The sequence below is a fragment of the Alnus glutinosa genome, chromosome 5 (assembly GCF_958979055.1).
Source record: "Alnus glutinosa chromosome 5, dhAlnGlut1.1, whole genome shotgun sequence".
In the NCBI taxonomy this organism is placed as follows: Eukaryota; Viridiplantae; Streptophyta; class Magnoliopsida; order Fagales; family Betulaceae; genus Alnus; species Alnus glutinosa.
In genome coordinates, this window is record NC_084890.1 from 4,831,544 (window position 1) to 4,856,797 (window position 25,254).

The window sequence follows — 25,254 nt, forward strand, 5'->3', positions numbered from 1 at the left end:
GAGAGAGATGATCGAATGGGTAGCTTCCTTTGGAAGCTACCCATTTTAATATATATATATATATATATATATATATATATATATGTTTTTTTTAAAAAAAAATTAGTTTTTAAGTTTTTTTATATTTAAAATTAATGGCCAGGTGGCGCGCGAGAGTTGTCCAGCGCAACGTACCTGGCCAAATGTTGGCCTTGTGGCGTAATGCCACGTGGCCAATTAGAGACGTGTACTGATATACACGTCCCTAATGGGCGACGTGTAATTTTATTACACGTCCCCATTTGTAATTTTTTAAACATTTTTTGAAAAAAGTAAAAATTATATATATATATATATATATATATATATATATATATATATATATATATATGTAAACACAGACATAAACCCTAACCCGACCCTAAGTGTATGTACTATACATAGTGTTAAACCCTAAGCCCTAAAATAAATATGATTTAAGGTTTATATAAACTCTTGACGTGAATACTGTATAATATTTTATATAAATTTAAAATACAATATATAAATATATGTTTTTGGTGTTTTGTATATTTTTAACTTTTTTTTCCTTTATTCAAGGATTGTTAAGGTGATAGTGTAATATATATATATATATATATATATATATATATATAGGGTTAGGGTTCTATTAGTAAAGTATAACATTAACGCTAACCCTAATTAGAGTTAGGGTTTACTTATAAGTATACCATATGTAAGGTACTCGATCTGTCGATCAACACGTAAACCGTAAGTATACTATAAACATATTGCACATAGCCCATAAACCCTAACCCTATGTCTATATACTATATATAGCTATAAACCATAACCTTAAGTGTATGTACTATACATAGCTATAAACCCTAACCCTAAGTGTATATACTATATATAGCTATAAACCTTAACCCTAAGTATATGTACTATACATAGCTATAAACCCTAACCCTAAGTTTATGGCTATATATAGTACGTACTATATATAGCCATAAACCCTAACCCTAAATGTACATACTATATATAACCATAAACCTTAACCCTAAGTGTATGTACTATATAAGAGACTAAACCATAAGTATTCTATTTATATATAGCACGGACCCCTAAAAATAAATGCATTTACTACATATAGCCATAAACCCCAAGGTTAGGGTATATATAAGTCATTATGAATGTATATAGTTTCTAAACCGTTTACATGCATGCATATATTATGCATATATGTATATAGTCTTAATTATAGGTTTTTTTTTTTTAATCTTTTTTATGTATTTTTTTTTTAAACGTAGAAATGTTTAAGGTGATGTGTACAAAACCAAACCTTAATTTGGTGTTATATATATATATATATATATATATATATATATATATATATATATATATATATAGAGAGAGAGAGAGAGAGAGAGAGAGAGAGAGAGAGAGAGAGAGAGTTAGGGTATATATATATAGTAATATATAGTATATATTTAGCACCAAATTAGGTTTAGTTTTGTACAATATGCATATGCATATAGTACAATATGCAAATTAATACTAAATTGCTAAAGTATAAAATAAGGCAAAACTTATTTGTAGTACGTCCATAAATGTAAGAGCTAGCCCTAATTAGGGTTAGAGTTTTCTTATAAGTATACCATATATAAGGAACTCAACACTTAAACCATAAGTATACTATAAACATATTGCACATAGCCCATAAACCCTAACCTTATGTCTATATACTATACATAGCCATAAACCCTAACCCTAAGTGTATACACTATATATAGCTATAAACTCTAACCCTAAGTGTATGTACTATACATAGCTATAAACCATAACCCTAAGTGTATGTACTATATATAGCCATAAACCCTAACCCTAAATGTACATACTATATATAGCCATAAACCCTAACCCTAAGTGTATGTACTATATAAGAGACTAAACCATAAGTATTCTATTTATATATAGCACGGAACCCTAAAAATAAATGCATTTACTATATATAGCCATAAACCCTAAGGTTAGGGTATATACAAGTCATTATGAATGTATATAGTTTCTAAACCGTTTACATGTATGCATATATTATGCATATAAGTATATAGTCTTAATTATAGGTTTTTTTTTTTTTTTTTTTAACTTTTTTATGTATTTTTTTTTTTAAAACGTAGAAATGTTTAAAGCGATGGTGTACAAAACCAAACCTTAATTTGGTGTTATATATATATATATATATATATATATATATAGAGAGAGAGAGAGAGAGAGAGAGAGAGAGAGAGAGAGAGTTAGGGTATATATATATATATATATATAGTATATATAGTATATATTTAGCACCAAATTAGGTTTAGTTTTGTACAATATGCATATGCATATGCATATAGTACAATATGTAAATTAGTACTAAATCGCTAAAGTATAAAATAAGTCAAAACTTATTTGTTGTACGTCCATAAATGTAAGCGCTAGCCCTAATTAGGGTTAGAGTTTTCTTATAAGTATACCATATATAAGGAACTCAATACGTAAATCATAAGTATACTATAAACATATTGCACATAGCCCATAAACCCTAACCCTAACCCTATGTCTATATACTATATATAGCCATAAAACCTAACCCTAAATGTATATACTATATATAGCTATAAATCCTAACGCTAAGTGTATGTACTATATAAGTGACTAAACCATAAGTATACTATTTATATATAGTACGAAACCCTAAAAATAAGTGCATTTACTACATATAGCCATAAACCCTAAGGTTAGGGTATATACAAGTCATTATGAATGTATATAGTTAAGAAAATAAGATTTTTTTACTTTTTTTTAAAAAATAAATAAATAAATAAAATGATTTATATGCAGTGTATAAAAGGACAAAATTATGCACGTTTATAGTAACATTATTATGCATAGTATACAAAACCCTAACAACTTTTTTTATTTTTTTTTAATATATATTTGATTAAAAACCAAATAGCCATGTGAAATACTGACACGTGGCCACATATGGCCACATGCCAGTATTCCACGTGGCTATTTGGCCACGCAAAATTATGCATGTGGCTGATTGGACACGTGTATTTACTACACGTGTCCGTATGGCCACGTAGAGTTATTACACGTGGCCATATAGACATGCGGTCACTTGTTTTGCTTTTACAAATAGTCACGTTGTCATCAAGACACGTGGCTATTTGGCCGCGTGGTTACAGTAATTGGTACTGTAAACATGCGGCGAATTGAAGGATTTTTTGTAGTGACCATATGGTCCAACATCAAGTCCATCGCGTCAGTTGGAGTGCAACGTACTGGCAGGGTATATCATGATTAGATACACGATGATCTGCTATAGAATCATGATATACATTTGGTTAAATGAGAATTATCTTGTATTAACAGTATTATTGTATAGTTATCTAATGTAAACAGTAGATAGTCATATAATTTGTTTTTTTTTTTTTAAGAAATATTTGGTCATTTTATTTTGCATATCTCTTGTCAACCTCCATACAAAAAAATATGCAAATCTACTATTGAATTTATAGTACCACACGTAAGTTTTACAGATGTAATGGTAGATTTGCAAAAAAAAATGTGTAAGATAATGACACCGGTGTCTAAATTCAGTGGAATAGAATGGTCGATTTGTCTAACCAGATTTTCCAATTGCATCATTTCTTACAAATACAACAGAAAGAGCTCTCCAATCGATCTCCATTGTGTGTGGATCGAAGCCAAACCATCTCTTTAGATATTTTTCTTGTTCTTTTAGCTAGCTATTTGTGTTTTCTTTTTAATTTCCTCGTATCTAATCCTATGAAGTGGCGGACCTAGGTTTATAAAAATGGAGGGGCCAAATTGAAAAGAAAAAAAATAGAGGGGGCAAAACTAAAAAAATTAAAAAATTAAGGGGTAAAATTTTAATTTTTTTTTAGGGAAAAATTTTGGGGCTTTGGGGGGGCCAGGGCCCCCCCTAGCCTCCATGTAGGACCGTCATAGGCTATGATATATGCATGGTCCAAAACATATTGCGTGTCAAATCGTCTCAATATAAGTGTGAAACATGTTTAATTTGCATGGCTTATTTTTGTAATTTATGTGTCCCTTCGGCTATATAAAGCAATAATGCAAGTCCATCACCACAGCATATTGCTTAACGCAAAGTATTTCAATTCCTAGCTTTTCCTTTCAAATTATCCGATATATCGATCAATATGGACGGCTTACCATGCCAGATAAAGTCTGAAGCCCTCAATATGCCACAGATACAACAAAGACGATCTGCCAATTATAAGCCAAACATCTGGAAATATGATTATTTACAATCTCTTACCAGCAAATATGATGTGAGAATCAATAATTTCCAGTCATTTTTTTAACAATACGTTTATGTTTTCACTTTTTTTCATTTTTTTTTTAAAAATAATTAATATTTTCCACTTTTTTCAGAGTTTATTATAATTAATTAATTCAATGCTGTTTTTGCAGGGGCTGGAATATAGAAGACGAGCAGAGAAGCTGATAGAGGTTGTAAGGAGTAAATTTGCGGAAGCAGTTGGCTTACAGGCTAAGTTAGAGCTGATTGACAACCTAAAAAAGTTAGGGCTAGCCATCCACTTTGATGTGGAAATCAAGGAGGCTCTAGAGTACTCCATAGCCTCCATTAAGGAGAAAAATCCAAGCCAAGAAGAGGATCTCTACGCTATTGCACTATGCTTTAGGGTTCTTAGGCAGCATGGCTATGATGTTTCACAAGGTAAAATCTATGGAAACTTCATTTGCATTAATGTCCACCTGTCATAAATTTTGCAATGTTCTCTCAAAGTACGTAGATGGCTAAGCTTAACTTTTGAACTCTAAACGAATATTGCAAAAGCCATTATAGCTAAAAGAGTCGCTACAAAAAAACATGCAATTAGCCACGTGGCTACAGTAGCCGTTACTGTAGCCACGTGGCCAATTAGCCACGTGTATTAATTACACGTGGCCAATTAGCCACGTGTAATAAATAAACGTGGCTAGATGACAGTTAGCCACGTGTATTAATTACACGTGGCTAATTGGCCACGTGTAATTAATACGCGTGGCTAAAATATTTATATTTTTTTTATAATTTTTTATATTTATATTTGTAATTGGCCACGTGTATTAATATGCGTGGCTAAGTAGCCACGTGTATTTATTACATGTGGCTAATTGGCCACGTGTAATTAATACACGTGGCTAATTGGCCACGTGTAATAAATACGTGTGGCTAAAATATTTATATTTTTTTTAAAATTTTTTATATTTATATTTGCAATTGGCCACGTATATTAATTACACGTGGCCAATTAACCACGCGTAATAAATACGCGTGGCTAAAATATTTATATTTTTTTATATTTATATTTGCAATTGGCCACGTGTATTTAATACACGTGGCCAATTGTTTTTGAAAATATATTTAAAATATAAATATAAAATAATATATATATATATATATATATATATATATATATATAAAATAAAAATATATTTAAAATGTAAATAAAAAAGAATTTGGCCACGTGGCCTGGTGCAGGTAGGCGCGCGATTTGAAAAAGTGAATTTTAAAAACGCAGTTAAGTATTTGGCAAAATCACAGTTTAGCCTTCAAAAACATCAATTAGTTTTTAAAATTATGCGTTTTTAAAAAAACACTATTATATCTGCGATTTGAAAACACAGAAAATTTGCGTTTTCAAATCGTAATTTTTTTAAAAACAATTCCCAAACGAGTTATGTACTACAATTTTGTTTAAAATCGCATTTATTGTCAACGAAATCACAATTTCAAACACACCATAATTAAAGTTTTTCCTTAAAACCCAATTAGATATTGTTTTTAAATCCCGATATCTAACTCCAATGCATGCATGACGTGGATCGGAACTCAGATATATTTAGCGGCTTCATGGATGAAAAAACGGGTACATTCAGGAAAAGCGCACACGCGAATATCAAAGGAATGCTGGAGCTTTTGGAGGCCTCGTACTTGGATTTAGAAGGTGAAATCATTCTGGATGAGGCCAGACAAGTCTCAACTGCAATTCTCAAAGAAAACACTTGTAATTTAGACAAACAAGTAGCCCATGCTTTGGAGCTTCCATCACAAAGGAGAGTGCAGTGGTTTGACGTCAAATGGCACATCAATCTTTACGAGGAAGACGGGCACACGAACACTGTTCTACTTGAATTTGCTAAACTTAATTTCAACATGATTCAAGCCACACTCCAAAAAGATCTAAGGGAACTTTCCAGGTAACAAGGAAAGAAGCTTCTTTGTAACTTTCCAGGAAAAGATATTATTTAAACTTTTTGTCTGATTTAGGTGGTGGAGGAATCTGGGCCTCACAGAGAAGTTGGATTTTGCAAGAGACAGGCTGGTCGAAAGTTTCATGTGCTCAGTGGGGTTTGCGTTCGAACCTCGGAACAAACGTTTCAGGAAATGGCTTACTAAAGTCCTTAATCTCATAGCAGTAATTGATGATGTTTATGATGTTTATGGCACATTGGAAGAACTAAAGCATTTCACCAATGCCGTAGATAGGTATTGAAATTAATTTTCAGTACGTACACAATTAATTAGGCACATGGTTTGTTCGATCACTAGCTTGTTCGATCTGGATCAATGTTAAGAATTCTAACTAACATATCGAAATTCAGGTGGGATGTAAAGGAAACTCAACAGCTTCCAGAGTGCATGAAGATTTGCTTCTTAGCACTATACAATACAACTAATGAATTTGCTAATGAAATTCACAAGGAGAAGCGTTGGAACCAATTATTTCCTCATCTAAAGAGAGTGGTACGTACTTGCTTTGATCTCGATCTGTCATTGAATTTTTTAGTGAAAATCTTTTTAATTTTGCTTTTTTTGTGTTAATAGTGGACAGATTTTTGTGGTGCATTATTTGTGGAAGCAAAGTGGTACAACATGGGCTATACACCATCCTTGCAAGAATATATAAATAATGCATGGATTTCATCATCCGGCTCTGTGATTTTGGTGCATGCATTAATCTTTTGTATAGAGCATGACGAGGTAGAAGAGGAGTTCGAGAATTTGATGAAGAAAAACCAAGATCTTGTGTATAATATATCTCTAATAATTCGATTTTGCAATGATCTGGGGACTTCAACGGTAATTAATTCCTGTTTCTTTTAAATGAAAAATTAATAAAGCTTAATTCTTTCCTTGCCTATTAATTGGTCCGTTTATGAAAAAATTGTACCATATATATATAACTTGTAACAGGCTGAAATAGAAAGAGGCGATGCTCCTTCATCAATCCTGTGTTACATGAGAGAAGCGAATGTTTCAGAGGAAATAGCTCGACAGCACATCAGAGGCATGATAAACAAAACGTGGAAGAAAATAAATGTTGAGCAATGCTTCACTGAATTACCCATGTTGCACTCATTTGTGAATATTGCTTCAAATGTTGCTCGTGTGGCGCATTGGCTTTACCAAGACGGAGATAGATTTGGCGTTCAGGACCGAGAGACTCGGACCAACATCCTGTCTTTGCTAGTTGAACCTCTCACGCAGTCACGCTCGATCTCCTGAAATGAGGAACTCGCTTTCTTTTTAAATAGACGCGCGGTTTGGCGTCAGTTTTTTTATTTTATTTTATTTTATCTCGCTTTCAAATTAATGAAATAATAAGTAATCAATTTATAATAAAGATTTAAGGTTAGTGGACTATAAGATACTAATATTTATTTTATTTATTTTTTAAAAAATAAGAATAAATGCCGTTAGAAAAGTTTTTGATACGGTGTGAATGACACATTAATCGATCTTTAATGTTCTTTACATTTTTACGATGACTGCCAAACAACTAAAATTAAGAGAACTTGCCGGCATGCTAACGAGGTCTCACTCCAATGACTATGATAGAAAAGTATGTTCAATGCACAATAAATCAATTTAAGGTTTATACATGATATAATGGCCTATTTTTATAGGCTAAGAGGTGTACGTAGACTTGGAGGTTAAAAAATTTAATAATAAATGCATTTTGGTCCATTTAATTTAGAATTTTGACAATTAGCTCTCTAAATTTTTGGGGTAAGCGAAAAAGGCATAAGAAAAATATCAATACTAAAAAAAAAAAACGATATTAATTTCTTCTTCCGTAGTATTAAGGAAAAAAGAGTACAATGAACCTCTGCCCCTTTCACTTCTTATAAAATCTCAAATTACCTTTAAGATAAAGTATATAAGCCTAGCTAGCTTTGGAAAGGATCCAGTCTGTTTGATGATCGAAGCACATTTAACATATATGTAAAGGACAGATCGAGATAAAAACGATGTCATGTGACGATGTGAGTCAGATGCATAACAATTGAATGCTTTAATCTATGGATAAGGATCCATTCAAATTTTCGAGCAGATGATTATAAGAGAGTATTTATGAAGTTCATCTGATCAAATAAAATTTAGAGTGTTCAACTACTTAATTATCCGATCAAGTAGGTCTTATAAGTGCTCTTTCACAATCATCTATCTGAATTCTTTCAAATTTCAGTAAATTATTTGAGAGAATCTTGATCATTTTTCTAACTTATCTTATCCTCGCAAATACACACATTTGAGAGCCAAAGATTATAGTGTTTACTGTTTTGGAACGGAAACGGGAGCCATATATACCACTATTAAATTAGGTTCAATTCATTCATTCATGCTTTGATCTTTCTGTGAAAAACCCTAATTTTGTCACTAATAATGTCTTATTTTTGTGGTCGAGGAGGAGTGATAAAGACCACCAATAAATTATGGTTTGAAATAGACTCGTTCAGAATCACGAAAAGTTCTATTAAAGTAATTATTAGTGTGTTATTTGACGTACGTATCATCAACAAAAAAAAATATCAACACTAAACAGGGACGTACGTGCAATATATAAGATATTAACGGATCATATCTGCTATTCGCAACGATTTACTATTGCACATATGAATATAGTTTGCAAAAATTACTATCTGCATATACTGATGCAGATATCAGTTTTAAGGTATGCGGATGCTATTAATAACTGCATCTGCTTACCCTTTATATTTTTAAATTATGTATAGGTTATATTTACATTAGTTTGGTTAGCTGTGTTACTTTCTTATTTCTTATGTAATACTTGACAAAAAGACAAAAATAATGTGAAATCACTATATTTTCAAAAGATTAGGACTTAAAAAAAAATTAAAACAAACCAAAAACACTAAAAATAGGCCTAAATTATTTTCATAATCATTTAAAAATAAGTGCTAATAGAGACCCAAAGAATACTTAAAAGACTAAAATAAGTCCAAAAAGCTTATTAACCCTAATAATCGTACGAATGCGGATGCATATATGTAAAAGTGATACTCATATTTTGTAAATGTTGTTACGAAAATTACAAATAATCACATATGTATTTGTATGTACACCCGTACTTTAAAAAAAAAAGTTCCATCCGGCCATGATAGTACTGTCATATTTTAGCAGTCGAGAAAGAGGGATGAAAACCATGAAGAAGTTTTGGTTGGAAATAGACACGTTCAGAAGTCCCACGGGCATGAAGTTCTATTAAAGTCACTATGCGTGTGTTACTTTGTGTATCATCAATGAACTAATTTTTATTTTTTATTTTTTTTATAAAAAAAGAATATCCTAATTTTGTCCCTTCTAATGTTGTATTTTTGTGATCGAGGAAGAGTAATGAAAAGTGAAAACCACGAAAAAGTTCTGGCTGGAAAATTGGAAATAAACTCGTTCAGAAGTCCCATGTGCACGAAAAAGTTCTATTATTGCTAGTCACTATGGGTATGTTACTTGATGTATCTGCAATGAAAATTATCAATACAAAAAACAACCATAAAATTTTTTATTTCTGTCCCTGATCATTTTTGTGGGGATATACATACTTGTTCCGTCGATGGAAATAGACTCATTCATAAGTCCAGGAAGAAATTCTATTAAAGTCACTATTGGTATGTTACTGAAACGAAAAATATAAACACGGGTTTGTTTGAGTGTGCGATTATTTTATATTGTATTTTATTATTTTTTATTATATTTAAAATTGTGAATACTAAAAAAAAATTATTTTTTAAAATTATGTTTGAATAATTTAGAGAACTTGAGACAAAATTAGATAAAATTTGAGTAGAATTTAGATTTTAAAAATCAACCCAAACATTATTTTTAAAATAATAAAATATAATAAAAAAACACGAGTTATCCAAGCATGTCCTAAACATCAAGAGAGTATGAAGATTTGTTTTCAAGTATACAAAGTGTCTTTTTGTTTTGCTCAGGAAAAAAAGAAAAAAGAAAAAAGAAAAAAATATAAGACAAGAACAAAGCTCCGTACTCATTATTAAATCACTACTTATTTTAAAAGTTTACGTTTATAGGAATAGATAAATTTAATCACTTAATTAATATTTCAACACTACCCTTTACGTGTTAGTTTAAATTACATTTTAATAGGTGATGCTCAATACGTAAAATATAATTGAAATAGAGCAAATGACAGAGTAAAGATTCGAACTTAAGACCTTTAGTTCTGATACTATATTAAATAATTATTTATTTTAAAAATTTAAACTAATAAAAAAAATTTAACCACTTAATTAATACTTCAATATTTATAAAATTGATTATTTATTAGATTAGAAATGTTGTACGGTTGGCGCCGATTATGAATCTTTTCATGAAAAGACAGAATGGTTTGAACGTACTTTGAAACACCGAAAGGTGTTTTATACGAAAACATGTCAAACATCTCAATTCCTCGTATCCATACATGTTTTCTTATAAGTCACGTCATGTCTCCAACTGCTTTGTTTTACTTATTTACACCTCTTATTTTATTTGGATTTTTTTCTTTAAACCCATCTAAAGGAAGAATAAAGCAAGAAAGAGAGGGGTGGGAACGCTTACCATAAAATTACATATCCTTGGAATTATTAATGTTATAAATAATATTTTTATTTTATAATTATTTTAAAATGTTAACGTAGCAATTCCAATAAATCATAAAATTATTTTGTTAAAAAAAAAAAATCCAAAAATTAGTTAGGATTGTCATAGACATTTTGAAAGAAAACATAAAACTAACATAAAATATAGCGGAATAATAAAAAATAGGGACAAAGATTTTATGTGGTTCGGTCGATAACTTACTTCCACACCCTAAGGCTACATTATACTCTTATTACTTGATTAATTTACAATACAAATGATTCATATTTATAGGAATATAGAGAGAATACAAAATGGTATGTAAATAAAATATTATCAAATCAAAACTGAATTTATTCAAATCTGATTCGATTATAATCAATTACAATTAATGATGATTAAATCAAATTCTCTAATATATGGATAGTACCGTAATATATGGTATTAATATATTATTTAACATCCCCTTACAAATTCAAGGTGGAAGATTCTGAAATCTTGAGTTTTTTTTTTTTTAATTATTATTATTTTTTTTTAATGTTGGGTCAAATATAATCCAGTTTGGAGAACAACTTTCTTCTTCCTCTTCGTCTTCCTTCTTCTTCTTCGAGCCAATTGTAGGCTAAATGTTTCTTCTTCTTCTTTGACTTCCTTCTTCTTCTTCTTCTTCTTCTTTTCCAAACTAATTGTGGACTAAATGAGTCTGGGTAACGAGGTTTCGAGTAATACCTCAAAGGCTAAACACATAATGTGCCATTTATGGGCTAAAGAAAATAAGCCAATTATGGGCTTAAATGGGCATGGGTTTTAGAGAATACCTCAAATGCCACAAGAAAAGAAATGTGGGATCATCTATGGGCCAAAGAAAAAGGAGTCAACTATGGGCTAAAATGGGCATGTGTTTTAAAGAATACTACAAATGCCAAAATATGGGTCAACTATGGGCCAAAATAAGAAGCCAACAATGAGATGAAATTGGCTTGGATTTGAAACAATACCACAAAAGCCGAATACAAGTAATGGACCAACAAATGGCCAAAACAATGTGGCCAACTTTGGCCTCTTTTATGGGCTTTTTTTTTATTATTATTTCTTCCTCGGTTTCCACTTATCTTCCCCCCCCCCCCCCCCCCCCCCTTTTTTTTTCCTGAACAACAATCATAGGGGCAACAATTGTCTTTACCAACAATAGCTACAAGAAGGTGACAGGAATAAAAGTAGATGCGATCGCAACCTTGAAGAGGACGGTGGGCCTGGTGGACGGCTAATGAAGGAGTGGTAAGGTGGTGATTGTGTTGGTAAGGAGAAGCTCTACTTGTGACAGGCCATGGATGGCCGGAGGAGTGAGCACCGACGCTGGGCCTGCACAACCAAAGGAGAAGGCGCCAGACTTGAGACGTGGACAACGGCAGAGAGATCGAGCCCGGCTAGGGTGGAACTCGGTTGGGCCTTGTAGAGAGTAACAGTAACGGAGGAAGATCTGATGGTTGCTGTGTATGAGAGCGATTCTTTTTTATTTTTATTTTTATAATATATAAAATAATCAAGAACAAAGTGAGGGGATTTTGGTTTGTTTTGTCTCCAAATGAGACACAGGTAGCATGGGTTGGTGTAAAACTTATCTCCAACTCACGCACACCACTTGTTTGACAAAACACAAACCAAAGGGAAATGAAGGAAAACAGAAAAAGAAAAGCAAAAACAAGTTCTGCCGTGAAGAAAAAACAAAACAATAGTGTTTTTTTTTTTTTTTTTTTTCTTCATCAAATGAAGTATGCAAAATCTATGATGAGGAGATTTGCCGACTATTAAGGAGAAGGCAATAAAACAAAATAATAATTAAAAAAAAAAGAATTAACAAGACCTTGGATCGAACATTAGCGTTAGTTTTTAGCTCTGATACCTTGAAAGAAAACATAAAACTAAAAGAAAATAAATCGGAATAATAAGAAATAGAGACAAGAATTTTACGTGGTTCGATCGATGACCTACATCCACAGAATAAAACTCTAAGGCTACATTATGCTCTTATTACTTGATTAATTTACAATATAAATGATCCCTATTTATAAGAATATAGAGAGAATACAAAATGAGGATTAAATTTATTCAAATCTGATTTGATTATAATCAATTATAATTAATAAGGATTAAATCAAATTCTCCAATATATGAAGAGTACCATAATATATGGTATTAATATATTCTCTAACACATTTTTATCCCACAACTATTTTATAACATTGACTTGCCGTTCTAACTAACCTTGAATTTTTTATTTTTTAATAAAACTAACCAAAAAAATTGGTTGAGACTACTATATTTAAAAGGTCATTTATCAGGAATGGAAGGTATTGCTGTTTTCCTTTCTTTTTATATTATTTTATGGTGGTGGGCCGAGCTTTTGGTGGAGTGGGCACTCAATTTGGGTGAAATTATTTTCATAGAATCACCCACCGACCCGAAATCATGAAAAGGCTCAGCCGAATATTTTTCGAATAAGCAAAACATTCGGGCTTTATGATCATTTGGGGCTTCGCCCAATTGAAATCCTGATAATAATGTTCATACTCTGTAAGGGCTATTAGGTGAGGGCCCTTTAGGCTCGGGTTTATAATCGATTAGTTAGTTGGGCTAAATATTAATAATTAGGCCCATAGTTAGTTGAGTCTATATAAGATTAAGAGAAAGATTGTATTAGGTATGAAAAGAGTTATTCAGTAAAATGTGTCTTGGAGATTAGCTTTCCCGAATAAGATCGGAGATTTTGAACTTCTCGAAGTGTCTAAGCTTTTATCTACATTCTATAACTCAAGAAATCTGACTCTAATATTACTTTGTAATGTATTTTTTGTACTGTATTATAGAATGCAGATAAAAGGTAGAATATGAAAAATAAGAAAAGAATTAACAAGAAATTCAAAAGTCTGGACACTTTGAGAAGTCCAGAATCTCCAAGCTTATTCGAGAAAGCTAATCTCAAGACACATTTTATTGAATAATTCTTTTCATGCCTAATATAATCTTTCCTTGAATTTTACATAAACTCAACTAACTACTAATATTCAGCCTATCTAACAAATTAATTATAAACCCAAGCCCAAAGGGCCCTCACCTAATATCCCTTACATGGAAGAGAGAGGGGAAAGAAATTGTTTTTTTTTTTTTTTTTTTTTTTTTTTTTTTTTTTTTTTTAATTTTTTTTATGAAAGATAAAGGAAGAAAGTTAAGGGGAAAGAAAAGGAAAAAAGAAAAAAAAAATTACATGAAGGTCAGAAGGTGCACTGTATCATAGGAAATTTTACTATATTATCCGCTTGTGCCCATTTTTTTTTTTTTTTTTTTCAATATTATCCGCTTGTGCCGAATTAAATATTAATATCTTGAAAAATAATAGGACAAAAGACTTTTTCTTTAAATTGAATTAAAAAAAAATCTTGTAATTTATTTTAATGTATTTTTAATATAAACTAACATATGTCATGCATTTTAAAAAATATATATAAAAATTAAGTGCTACAATAACAGAAGTTAATTTGATAAATTAGATTAGAAGAATTTTTTTCAATTTAATTTGTTTTTTTAATCCAAAATAATATACACTAGTCACTTTAAACACACTAAAACTAAATTTTTTAAAATTATTTACTAATTTAAACTGGGAAATTGGACGAAAGAATTATTATTGTTTTCAAAAATTTGCCATTGAATCGTTCATTTTTTGTTTTCCAATTTTATGTCTTAATACTAATTTTTTTTTTCTCTCTCATGAGGAAAAAAAAAAAAACCAAAAGCTTTAACTAAAAACTTTAATTTCAACTATATCTTTAAGAGCAAAAATAACAATATTAATATTTTATGTCGGCAATATATAATGGCCACCAGCACCTTATGAGTAATATGTGAAGATTAATGCTAAATAATACACTACACCTCTATTTTACTTTTATTCCTTTAAATTTATTCTTGTTAAAAAAAATAATTAAAGGTTGTTATATATATATATATATATATATTTATTAAAAAGGTTGTTATAAATTGGACACTGTAATGATTTCTAAATTTATAAAACAATAAAAATTCCTAATTCGAAACAAAGAAAAAAAAAAAGCATATAATTTTCCAAAAGAGGAAGACACAGGGGATCGGACGGTGGACGCGGCACGATCAGATCGATAAGCAAAGAGTTAGAGAGAGAAGAGGAGAAGGAGAATTGAGGTCCGTGAACCCGAGGCAATCCCCTCGTCCCTCTCCTCTCTCAGAAGCGTCAAACAGAAGAAGAATAAGAAGCACAAATCAAAGTCACCAATACAGAGAGAGAGAGAGAGAGGAAATGTCGAAGAAGAAAGCCAGTGGGAACACGATGACTCTCAAGGACTTCCATGGTGGCTCTATCCCAACTGATCTCCCTCTCCCCTCTGCTCCTGGCGTGTAAGTACCCTTTTACCCTCTTCTCTTCTATTCCTCTTTCTTTCTTATCCGTTCGATCTGTTTTCTATTGCTAATTCACGTTAACAACAGTTAACCCTTTGATTTGAGCACAAAGCATTGTTAAAAAATATCTCTAATATGAGCTACTGGATCTGCAAGTACAAACCCTAGTTGAATTTCATTTTTTTTGTTTTTTGATGAATTGTTTGTTTTATTAGAATTGTGAGGCCGTCTGATCGTTCGGGTTACGAACGCCCGAACGCGTGGGGAAACCCGATGGCGAGACCCGACCACCGCTCTCGGCCGCACTCGTCGCCTGCGGCTAGGCATTTCGACGATAAGACTCCATTTCTTGCACACACCGTGCGCATTGGCCGGAACTTCGACGAGGATGAGCGGAAGCCCCTCGATGGGGTCTCCGTCCCCCGCCGAACTGTCAGTGATGAGAGCATTCAGGTCCTGCCTGCCCGTGTTGAGCCGAAGCCCGAGTATGGGGCAGGCGGGGGTTTATCGGTTCAGCAGGGGAATTCGTATGCGGAGAAGGTTAATGAGGTGGCTTATGTTGGGGTTGGTTCACAGAATTTAGGTGGGAATGGTGGGCAGGGAGTTGGTGGGGGTTATCCGAATGTGTGGGCGGTGAGGAAGGAGGCGGCAGGGGTTAGTGAACCGGTGCAACAATCTGCCTGGTCTGGACCAGGTGCTGTTTTGAAGTTGGCTCACGCCAGTGCGCTTGAGAAGGTGTCTTCGGGTAGATGGCAATCAAAGCACTCATTCCATTCTCAGGCAGATGTTGAGGTTGTTATGTCGTCCGAAACAGAGAGTGGCTTTCAGTCCAAGAGTTATGTTAATAGCAGCTATGATAGGGTGGATGTTGTGGTTGGGAGAGAACATTATGACGCGACATTGGCGAGGCAGGCGGAGAGGGGTTTGAATGTTGAGGAGAGGGTTCGGGTTGCTAGGAAGGAGTTGCCAGATTATGGACGGGCTGGGGCTCCTATGTATTCAGAAGTGAAAGAGAGGAACCTGGCAATTCTTACGGATATGACTCAACTGGCTCATAATGATGGAAAATTTGGTGGATCTGAATTGCAGCCCCCAGTGCCTTCAGAACCATCAGAGCGACCTAAGTTGAAGTTGCTTCCGAGAACAAAGCCATTTGAAAGTTCAGAACAGCCTGTTGTTGATCATACACAGGTATCAGCAAGGTTACTCTATGGTAGTTTACTAAAAATATAAGAAAATGAATGTTGAGCTCACTTTGCAAGCGATGCACTTAGTTCCTGTTATGTCATGAATTGTAGGGTTATCAACAGGTGAGTGACATTGTTCATGCTGAAACTTTTACTGAAGCCTATGGAAACATGAATCCTGCAAAACCTAGCATAGCTAGCAGTGACAGTGGGAAGCAGGCTGTGGAGCGTCCCAAGTTGAATTTAAAGCCCAAGTTGAATTTAAAGTCTCGGGCACAGCCCGTTGAGCAATCAGAAGGAAACATTGAAAGAGAGAGGTCAGTAACTGATTTCTTTTTCTTTTTTTTTTGGCAGTGAGCCTTGTTCTTGGCTCTTTCTATAGAATATATTTTTGTAATTAGGATGACAAATACAACGGTATTAAGAGACTCTCAAAGATCTGTTTGACTTAGATTAGCAATCTTATGAGCATAAAGTAATTCATGGGGTTGATAGATGCAAGTTTTAAAGCATACTCTCTGAATTAAGCACATGAACTACAAAAAATTGATACCTCAGACGTGAGAACAGCTTACTATCTTATGGACATCATGTTAAATTTGTACCTTTTAGTCTCTCTATTGAAATCCTGATTATATGGGTTTCAGAAGTCTGTATATGTAACTTTAGAATAGCTTTGCAACTTTTAATGAATCTTCTGGACGGCCTTGAATCTTGTGTTACTTTGAAGTGATATTTCATTTGGGTTCTCTTCCCTTCAGTTGAGTGTGTCATACGATGTTGCATAAAATTTACATATTTGCTTATGCTAGTAAAAGTTGATGTTGTCAGTCCTCTACATTTTCAAAGATTGCTTTATTATCTGCATATATTGCTATCTCTCCCTTGAGCATGTGAGAAACACATGTTTTTTTAATAGTATTAACAGAGTTTGAGAAATTCTATTAAAAAAGCATGCACTTCTCACATGTTAAATGATACATAACAATTTTATGGACTGGGTTGGAAGAAATTCCAACAACTCAGTTTGAAAGAAAATTCTGTCCCTATGGTAATTGTAATATTGTAACTTGCGGCTAGTCTAATATGAGCCAATCAGTTGCTATAGTAGTAGAGTGGCATGCTTATTAACAAATTTTGAACAAACTTGTTTTTTATTTCTTGGATTCGATGTACTATACCATTTTGGTTCTTCTATCCTTGAAGAAAAATGACATGATTCAAATGGCAGTTGTTGGCTACATAATGGGGTTTACCACTCCCAATCCCACCTCACTCCCATTTTTTTTTTTTTTTTTTTTTTTTTTTATTTTTTATTTTTTTATAATTTATCGAAATATCATTAAAAATCCAAAGCACAACCCATATACACATGAAGCATCCGAGAATGCTTCCTTAAGGGCCATCTCCCCACGATCTTTGAGCTGTGTCGCATATCAAATCTGGTGTGACTAGAAAACATCCTCCACTCCCTCCTAATATTCTTCCATACAGGCCAGGCAGATCAATAGAACACCACCCAGCCTGAGAGCTATCAAATTAACTCTCCACCATGCCTCACTCTTGTGCACATAGCGCCACAAACATTTCCCTAAAAGAGCACGATTGAACATCCTCAAGTTTCGAACCCCCAACCCTTTCTAAGAAATTGGAGAGCAAACTTTTGACCAACTAACCAGATGATATTTGAACTTTTCACCCATTCCACCCCGTAAGAAATCTCAATGGAGCTTCTGTATGCGATTTGCCACACCAGCAGGAAGGGGGAAAACAGACATGAAATATGTATGTTAATTGGAAATGGTACTCTTTATAAGGATAACCCTACCACCCTTAGACAAATATATCATTTTTCAACTAGCCAACTGACGCTCAATCTTTTCTACTACCTCATTCCAAATAGACTTGGCATTGTAAGAGGCCCCCAATGGAAGACCAAGATATTTCAAAGGCATAGGAAAAACCCCGCAACCCAAAATGCTAGCCGATCTATCTACATTATTCACAGGAGCCAATTCTGACTTAGTCAGGTTAACCTTCAAACCGGAGACAACTTCAAAACATAAAACTAAAGCCCGCAAATAGCAAAGGTGATCAAGATTGGACCCACAAAAACTAAGGTATCGTCCGCGAACAACTTGTGTGATATAGTAACCACACCAGAGTGCCTAGACCCCACAGAGAATCCTGAGAGAAGACTCCCATCAACACTTCCAGTAAGCATTTTATTGAAAGCCTTCATGACAATAACGAATGGAAAAGTAGAAAAATGTCTCTTTGTCTCAAACCATGGGAGCTACTGAAGAAATCAAATGGATTGCCATTCACCAAAATGGAGAAGTGCACCGAAGAGATGCAATGCGCTATCCAATAGAACCATTTCTCCCAGAATCTGCACCTTCTCAACAAATAGAGTAAGAACTCCCTGTTGACATAATTATAGGCCTTCTCAATATCCAGCTTGCAAATGGTTCACCTGATCTGATCCTACAATCCAGCCATTCATTTGCTCTAAGCATTGAATAAAGGATTTGCATACCTTTAACAAAGGCATTCTGGGACTTCAAAATAATTTCCTTCACTACCCTTCTCAACCTATTGGAAGGACTTTGGCAATGATCTTATAAACTCCACTCATTAGACTAATAGGTCGGAAGTCCTTAAGATCAATAGCCCTAGATTCCTTCGGGATGAGAGCAATGAACGTGGCATTAAGGCTTCTTTCAAACTTATTGCAAGCATGAAAGTCATGAAACACCCCCATAATGTTTGTTTTGATCACATCCCAGCAAGTTTGGAAGAAAGTCATAGAAAAATATCAGGACCTGGAGCCTTATCACTGTTCATACCTTTTATCACATCTAAAACCTCCCTCTCCTCAAACAGATGCTTTTAACCGTGTGGCCTCCTCCGCATCTATAGAGTCAAAAGCAAGGCCATACAGCTTAGGCTGTCAGCTGAACGGTTTCGAAAATACTCTCATAGTACTAAACTGTATGATCCTTGATAACCGGCTGGTTAGAAGAAATTGAGCCGTTTACTTACAGCGACTCGATGGAGTTGAATCTCCTATTCGACTTGGCTACTCGTTGAAAAAAACTTAGTGCATTTATCACCCTCTTTTAGCCAAAGAACCCTTGACTTTTGTCTCCAACTAATCTCCTCCAGTAAGTAGCTTTCTCCAATTCAGTGATAACCAAGTTTTCCACAACTTCTCTTTAGCAACTAATGATTTCTCTTCCTCCAACCTATCAAGAGTGCACAACTCTTCCAAAAGAGATTTTTTATGGGACTCCACATTATGAAACACCTGTTCATTCCAGCTTTTTAAATCAGCCTTTAAGGCCTTAAGCTTTTGAGCTAATATGAAGCTAGGAGAGCCTTCAAAGCGATAAGCTGATCACCATTGTCTCACCCTGTCTACAAAACCATCAGCTTTTAATCACATATTCTCAAACTTGAAAGGTCTTTTGCCACCCTGAATACCACCACAATCAAGGAGAATGGGGAAATGGTTTGAGCATAATCTATGCAGCCTCTTATGGAATAGACTAGGATACTTAGCCTTTCATTTCGAGGACACAAGAAATCGATCAATTCTTGACCAAGAGGGGAATTTTCGATTATTAGACCATGTAAAAGACCTTCCTACAAGGGGAAGATCCATATGAGGCCCTGCTCAAAAATAAAATAAAAAAACTCCATCATAGCAAGACAATAATGACCTTCCCTCGATCTTTCACTAGGAAAATGAGTGACATTGAAATCACCTCCAATGCACTATGACATATCCCACCAACTAATTAGGCCAGACAACTCCCATAGAGACCTTCTAACTGTGTCAGAATTAAGACCATAAACCCCCGCAAAAGCCTAAACAAAGCCATCTTCTACATCTCTAAATGAACATGCAATAATAAACTCCTCTTCTCCACAACCATCCTAGCCCACATAAGCAAGATTCCACCGGATGCCCCTTTTGAAGCTCGGTAACACCCATCCACATGTTGACATCCCCCCTCAAGCTTTGCACAACACTGCTAGAAATGAGCTACAGTTTAGTTTCCTGCAAACATATAATGTCTACCTTCTACTGCCTAAGGGGATTTGTGACTCTCAAAAGCTTCTCACCCTCATTCAACCCTCTCACATTCCAAGAAAGCAACTTAGGCTTCATAAAAAACCACTCGCAACCATCCCCTTATTTCTGCCGCGGCATGCACTGCCACTATTTGCATCATAATTGAATAGGATAACCTTTTAGTTCTCTAATACCTTTCTTGCCCAGGTTCGATCAAGAACCCGATTTGTGCTTAGAATTGCTCACTTCAATGGCCGCAAATAGGGATAGGAGCTCCTCTTCAAATCCATAACACGAAAGCCCCACAAAATGGTGGATTTCCTTTCCTATCTGAAAAACCTAGGCTGAAGGCCATATCCCAACTTTTTTCTTATTCTTTTCTGCTGCACAAAAGTTCAACGGAGTGGGCTCCACCTTTGATAACATATCCAGCTCCATATAAGGCCCGGTAACAATGGCGTCATACCTACCCACTCCCCCCGCAAGCCCCCATCTAACTCAGAAAACTCAACTCCCTTTATCCTTACTTTTCCAAGCATAACCCCCTGCATCGCCTCCAAGGGAAAAGAGAAACCCCCTTTGGCAGCGGCAACCCAATCTGGGGTAGTCAGCATATCACTTACTTGGAAGAGAAAACCTCTTCAAAAGGAAAATGTACGTAATACTTGGAGGCCTCCTTCACTTCAGAATCTACATTGCCTCCAGACCTAGTGTTAGTGCCACAAGGGTTCCCCACTGAAATCCAAGCAAAAACGGGTACCAAATCAACCACCTCCCAGGCGAAGTCTGGAGAAGCCAACCTAGATTGAAGGGTTACAGTCGCTGGAGGAGTTTGTGACAACCATCGATGGTGAGTCCACCGGAGAGCCACGCGTAGGCTGATGGGTTCCTACCACTGGCAGGATTACCAGAGGAATCTGTAGGTCTTGCTCTATGATCAGCTTTGAGCTGACAACCACCAGCGAGGCCCTGCTTGCCTTATTGGAAGGGGATCTCTCCAAACCCAGAACCGAACCCAGTTCATAACCTGATTCAAGGCCCTCCCCAGTCCATTTCTTCAGCGTTCGCTTTAAGATGGGCTTATGAAACATACATTTTGTGCGTTGAGAGGCTTAAAAAAAATCAGCTTAACGGCTTGGGCTTTAAACCTTGAAACTGGGCTTTTAAACTCTGAAGGGCCAAGGAACACTCACTGCCTTCACCGACACCGAGGAGTGCCCCTCCAGTTGCCGCGCCTTTCCCTCCACCTCCGAGAAAGATTTCATGCCACCCCTTAACGCCAACTTCTTACCCACAGACCTCGAAAGAAGACCCAAAGAAAGTCACCACCTTTCTCATCTCAGCAGCAAAGATTTTCCATCCCCACCCTTCCCGCCCCTCCAGAATGACGATGATACCTCTCCGGCCTCCCACTGCATACTCTGCTAGCTCCTGATACCGACCTGATGTAATAGTCCTCTTTGAACAATAAAATCCTTATTCTGCTCCCTACACAAATTGATGAACTCCGACACCTTTGGCTTACCAATCCGTGACTCCACCATGTTTTTAAGCCAGGCAGCACTCTATTTATCCAACAACACCACACGGGCTAGCTTTCGACTTCTCTTAACCAACCATAGAAAAGCTCCCCCTTCATCCACTGAAAGCTCAAAGGCTTTAGCCTCAACATAAAACCAACTCACGTAAGCCATTGTCCACAATCTCCTCCAAAAACAATAATCATCCAACCTCAGAGAAAAGGTCTATCACTTGATGAGGCATGACCCACGCTACACCAAAAAACCGAAGATAGATTTCCATGGCTCTAGCTATTTTGCAATAGAGTTAAAGGTGGTCAACAGTTTTCTCACTTTTCTTGCATATGCAACACCATTCTACCACAATGATATGTTGCTTCCTTGGATTATTTAAAGTGAGGATCTTACCTAAAGTGGCTAACCAAGCAAAGAAGGCCACTCTCAAGGGGGCCTTGTTCCGCCAAATACTCTTCCAAGGGAAATGAGTGCTATCACGAGGAAGTAAGATGAATATCCCCTAAATTTTTTGGAATGAGAGCAATGAAAGTAGTGTTTAAACTACTTTCAAACTGGCCTCTAGTATAGAAGTCATGGAAAACCTTCATAATATCTCCAAAATTATCTGTATAAATCTTTTATATATATGTTGACTCCCAAATTTCTTATTGAGGGTAGAGGGTGGGATCACAGGTGCTTGAGTTATATATTTACCTATAAAAATGGGTTGTTAACTCGCCTACTAGTTTTAGATAATTGTCATTTTGTATGGGCTCCATTCCCACAGTATATTTGTTCCACTCGGATCATTTTAGCTGTTTAGATAATCATGTTCTTTTGCATAAGTTTTGTTGCAGTATGGTGAGTCATGTTACAACTATTCTGAGTTGATATGACTCAATATGTATAATAAAAGTTCATGAATTCACTGAATAGTTGAAGCAACTAAAAATGCCAGAATGGAGAAATGGTAACAACATGTATGGTAAAAGTTAATGGAATAAATTGAAAGTGTTTGTGTGTGTGCGTTTTGAATGAGTAAGATGCAAAGAGTGTATTATATTTGTTTCCATGTTGGTATGCTGCACTGCTTCATACGATTTTCATGAATTGTCAAGTATCTGTCCTTAACTACTAATAGACCAAGCTAGCCTTATTATGTTTAGCCAGTGAATTGGTGTAGCTAATTTTGGGATCCAGTCAACGGTTGGAACCAAATAAGCACGTCCTGTAAATTCTTATCCAATTTATTTTTGCTTTCCTGACTTTAAGATAAGAAGCTTTTATTCACTTGCTGTTAATGGTTGTTTGCAAAATCAAATATCTATGCATCAAGGGTTTTGCTATATTTTGAAATATAGTAGAAATTTTAGTTTAATTTTCTAATTTCATTCTCTGGCCAATCTTCTCTAAGAAGAAGTAATCGTTGTATCGTTTGATGTGATTCATGTCTCCTTAATTTCAAAGAAGTGACATGTTATTTTCTTTATGTGGTCTTATTTCACTGGATAATGGGCCTTTTCCATGGTACTGAAACAAATAATATGAGTGATGCAGGAATGCATTATTTGGTGGTGCTCGCCCACGAGAACTGGTGAGTTGTTTTATTTAATTTATAATTTGGAATCTTTGTTGCATCTTCATGCTGATGTGATATCACATGCTCTTTATGCTTTTACATGTGGTTTCTTTCTCTGTGTGTGTGTTTTGGGGGGGGGGGGGGGGGGGGGGGGGGGGGGGGGGGTGATATTTATACATGGTTACTAAGAGTTCGAAAAATATTGTTTTCTGTTGTTCCCCTCCCCTTTTACCTCCACACTTTTTTTCTATTTACTAGTCTGGATGGGTACCATTTATTTGTATTGTTCTCCCTTTTTTCTTCTATTATTCAGTGGCTTCATGTTCCCATCTTGACAGTATTGCTGATCATCTTCTCAGGTTCTGAAGGAGCGAGGTCTAGATGATGTTGGGATCAACCATGACTTGGTTCAACAATCTGATAGGCAGTAATTTTCTATTCTTTCTCATATTGTTTTATTACAACTTGCTTTGTTGTCTACGCATTACCATTTAAATTATAAATTAATTCTTACAGAGCACTTATTGTTTTGTGAAGGATTGAACATAATGTTCCCAGGACTGAAAGAGTTCATGGGCATGCAATCCCTGTACATTACAGTGAAAAAACGGAGAATCCTCTTGTTGATCAAAGGACTGGAAAGAGATTTGAGAGGAAAGATCAGCGGCAAGACACCGAGAGAGTTGATATGCAGAGAAGGAACTGGCGTAATGAGAGCAGGAGGAATAACAGAGAGCCTGAGAAGCAGCAGCAGCAGGTGGAGAGGCCACCTTCACCGGAGACTTGGCGCAAACCTGTAGAGCAGCCGAAACCAGCCTCCCCTGACTCTGGTGGTCTACGCTATGGGAAAGCAGCTTCAGCCGTTGAGCTGGCCCAAGCATACTCTAGATCAGTCTCAGATCCAAAGATGGCTGATCCCTTTTCAGTCCAAAGGGGCCTTCCTGGCCGGACCCAAATGCCATTTTCACGGCTGATGGGTCCAACCCCAAGGCCTCAGATTAATGGTTACTGAATATTTGAGTGGTTTGGTTGGCAATTGATGATCATTGTGGTAAGAAGAATGCGTGGTGATATGTGCAAGCTGTGAAAGGACTTAACCGTTCACCAGTGATGCTTCCTGCACCTGATTCTTTTTTCACTTTCCTCGAGAAAATGATTGTCATACAAAAATAATTACATTATGTACCCGACGGGTGCCATATTCTCATTACAACTAGGCTTCTTATTTTTACTACGTTTTGTTTTCTTTCCTTTTTCTCCTTTGAGAAACCGTATTCCTCATCTTTTTAGAGGAGAAAGTGTTCTGTTGCCTTTTTATTTGAGAGTTGAGGGCACCGTAGCATGAGTTTACTATTTGCATTCATTGTATTCGTAGTAATACCCTATGGATGACGGATCTTCTAAACCATGAAATGGAGATGATCTTATTCCCTATGGACTAATGATTCGGCCTTATTGTTGGATGAGATCATTTTTTGGTTTTT

The 25,254-nt window shown here is 35.1% G+C and overlaps 2 protein-coding genes across 2 annotated transcripts; both read left to right on the forward strand.

Moving 5' to 3' along the window:
• The first annotated feature begins 4,214 nt into the window (after window positions 1–4,214).
• On the forward strand, window positions 4,215–7,591 carry LOC133868846 ((E,E)-alpha-farnesene synthase-like). The gene is made up of 7 exons (XM_062305863.1): window positions 4,215–4,346; window positions 4,489–4,756; window positions 5,919–6,282; window positions 6,353–6,571; window positions 6,688–6,829; window positions 6,911–7,165; window positions 7,280–7,591. Exons 1-7 carry the CDS (start codon window positions 4,215–4,217, stop codon window positions 7,589–7,591), a joined length of 1,692 nt encoding a protein of 563 aa, XP_062161847.1.
• A 7,522-nt stretch (window positions 7,592–15,113) lies between these two features.
• On the forward strand, window positions 15,114–25,254 carry LOC133869318 (uncharacterized). Its single transcript, XM_062306290.1, has 6 exons — window positions 15,114–15,403; window positions 15,622–16,597; window positions 16,705–16,910; window positions 23,749–23,785; window positions 24,130–24,197; window positions 24,308–25,254. Exons 1-6 carry the CDS (start codon window positions 15,306–15,308, stop codon window positions 24,780–24,782), a joined length of 1,860 nt encoding a protein of 619 aa, XP_062162274.1. The 5' UTR covers window positions 15,114–15,305; the 3' UTR covers window positions 24,783–25,254.

Bases quoted from the DNA above. Each gene is read 5' to 3' on its own strand.
- LOC133868846 (XM_062305863.1), top strand. From the start codon at position 4,215: ATGGACGGCTTACCATGCCAGATAAAGTCTGAAGCCCTCAATATGCCA. The intron at 4,347-4,488 runs GTGAGAATCAAT...CTGTTTTTGCAG, and splicing joins CTCTTACCAGCAAATATGAT to GGGCTGGAATATAGAAGACG. The intron at 6,283-6,352 runs GTAACAAGGAAA...TGTCTGATTTAG, and splicing joins GATCTAAGGGAACTTTCCAG to GTGGTGGAGGAATCTGGGCC.
- LOC133869318 (XM_062306290.1), top strand. From the start codon at position 15,306: ATGTCGAAGAAGAAAGCCAGTGGGAACACGATGACTCTCAAGGACTTC. The intron at 16,911-23,748 runs GTCAGTAACTGA...TGAGTGATGCAG, and splicing joins GGAAACATTGAAAGAGAGAG to GAATGCATTATTTGGTGGTG. The intron at 23,786-24,129 runs GTGAGTTGTTTT...TCATCTTCTCAG, and splicing joins GTGCTCGCCCACGAGAACTG to GTTCTGAAGGAGCGAGGTCT.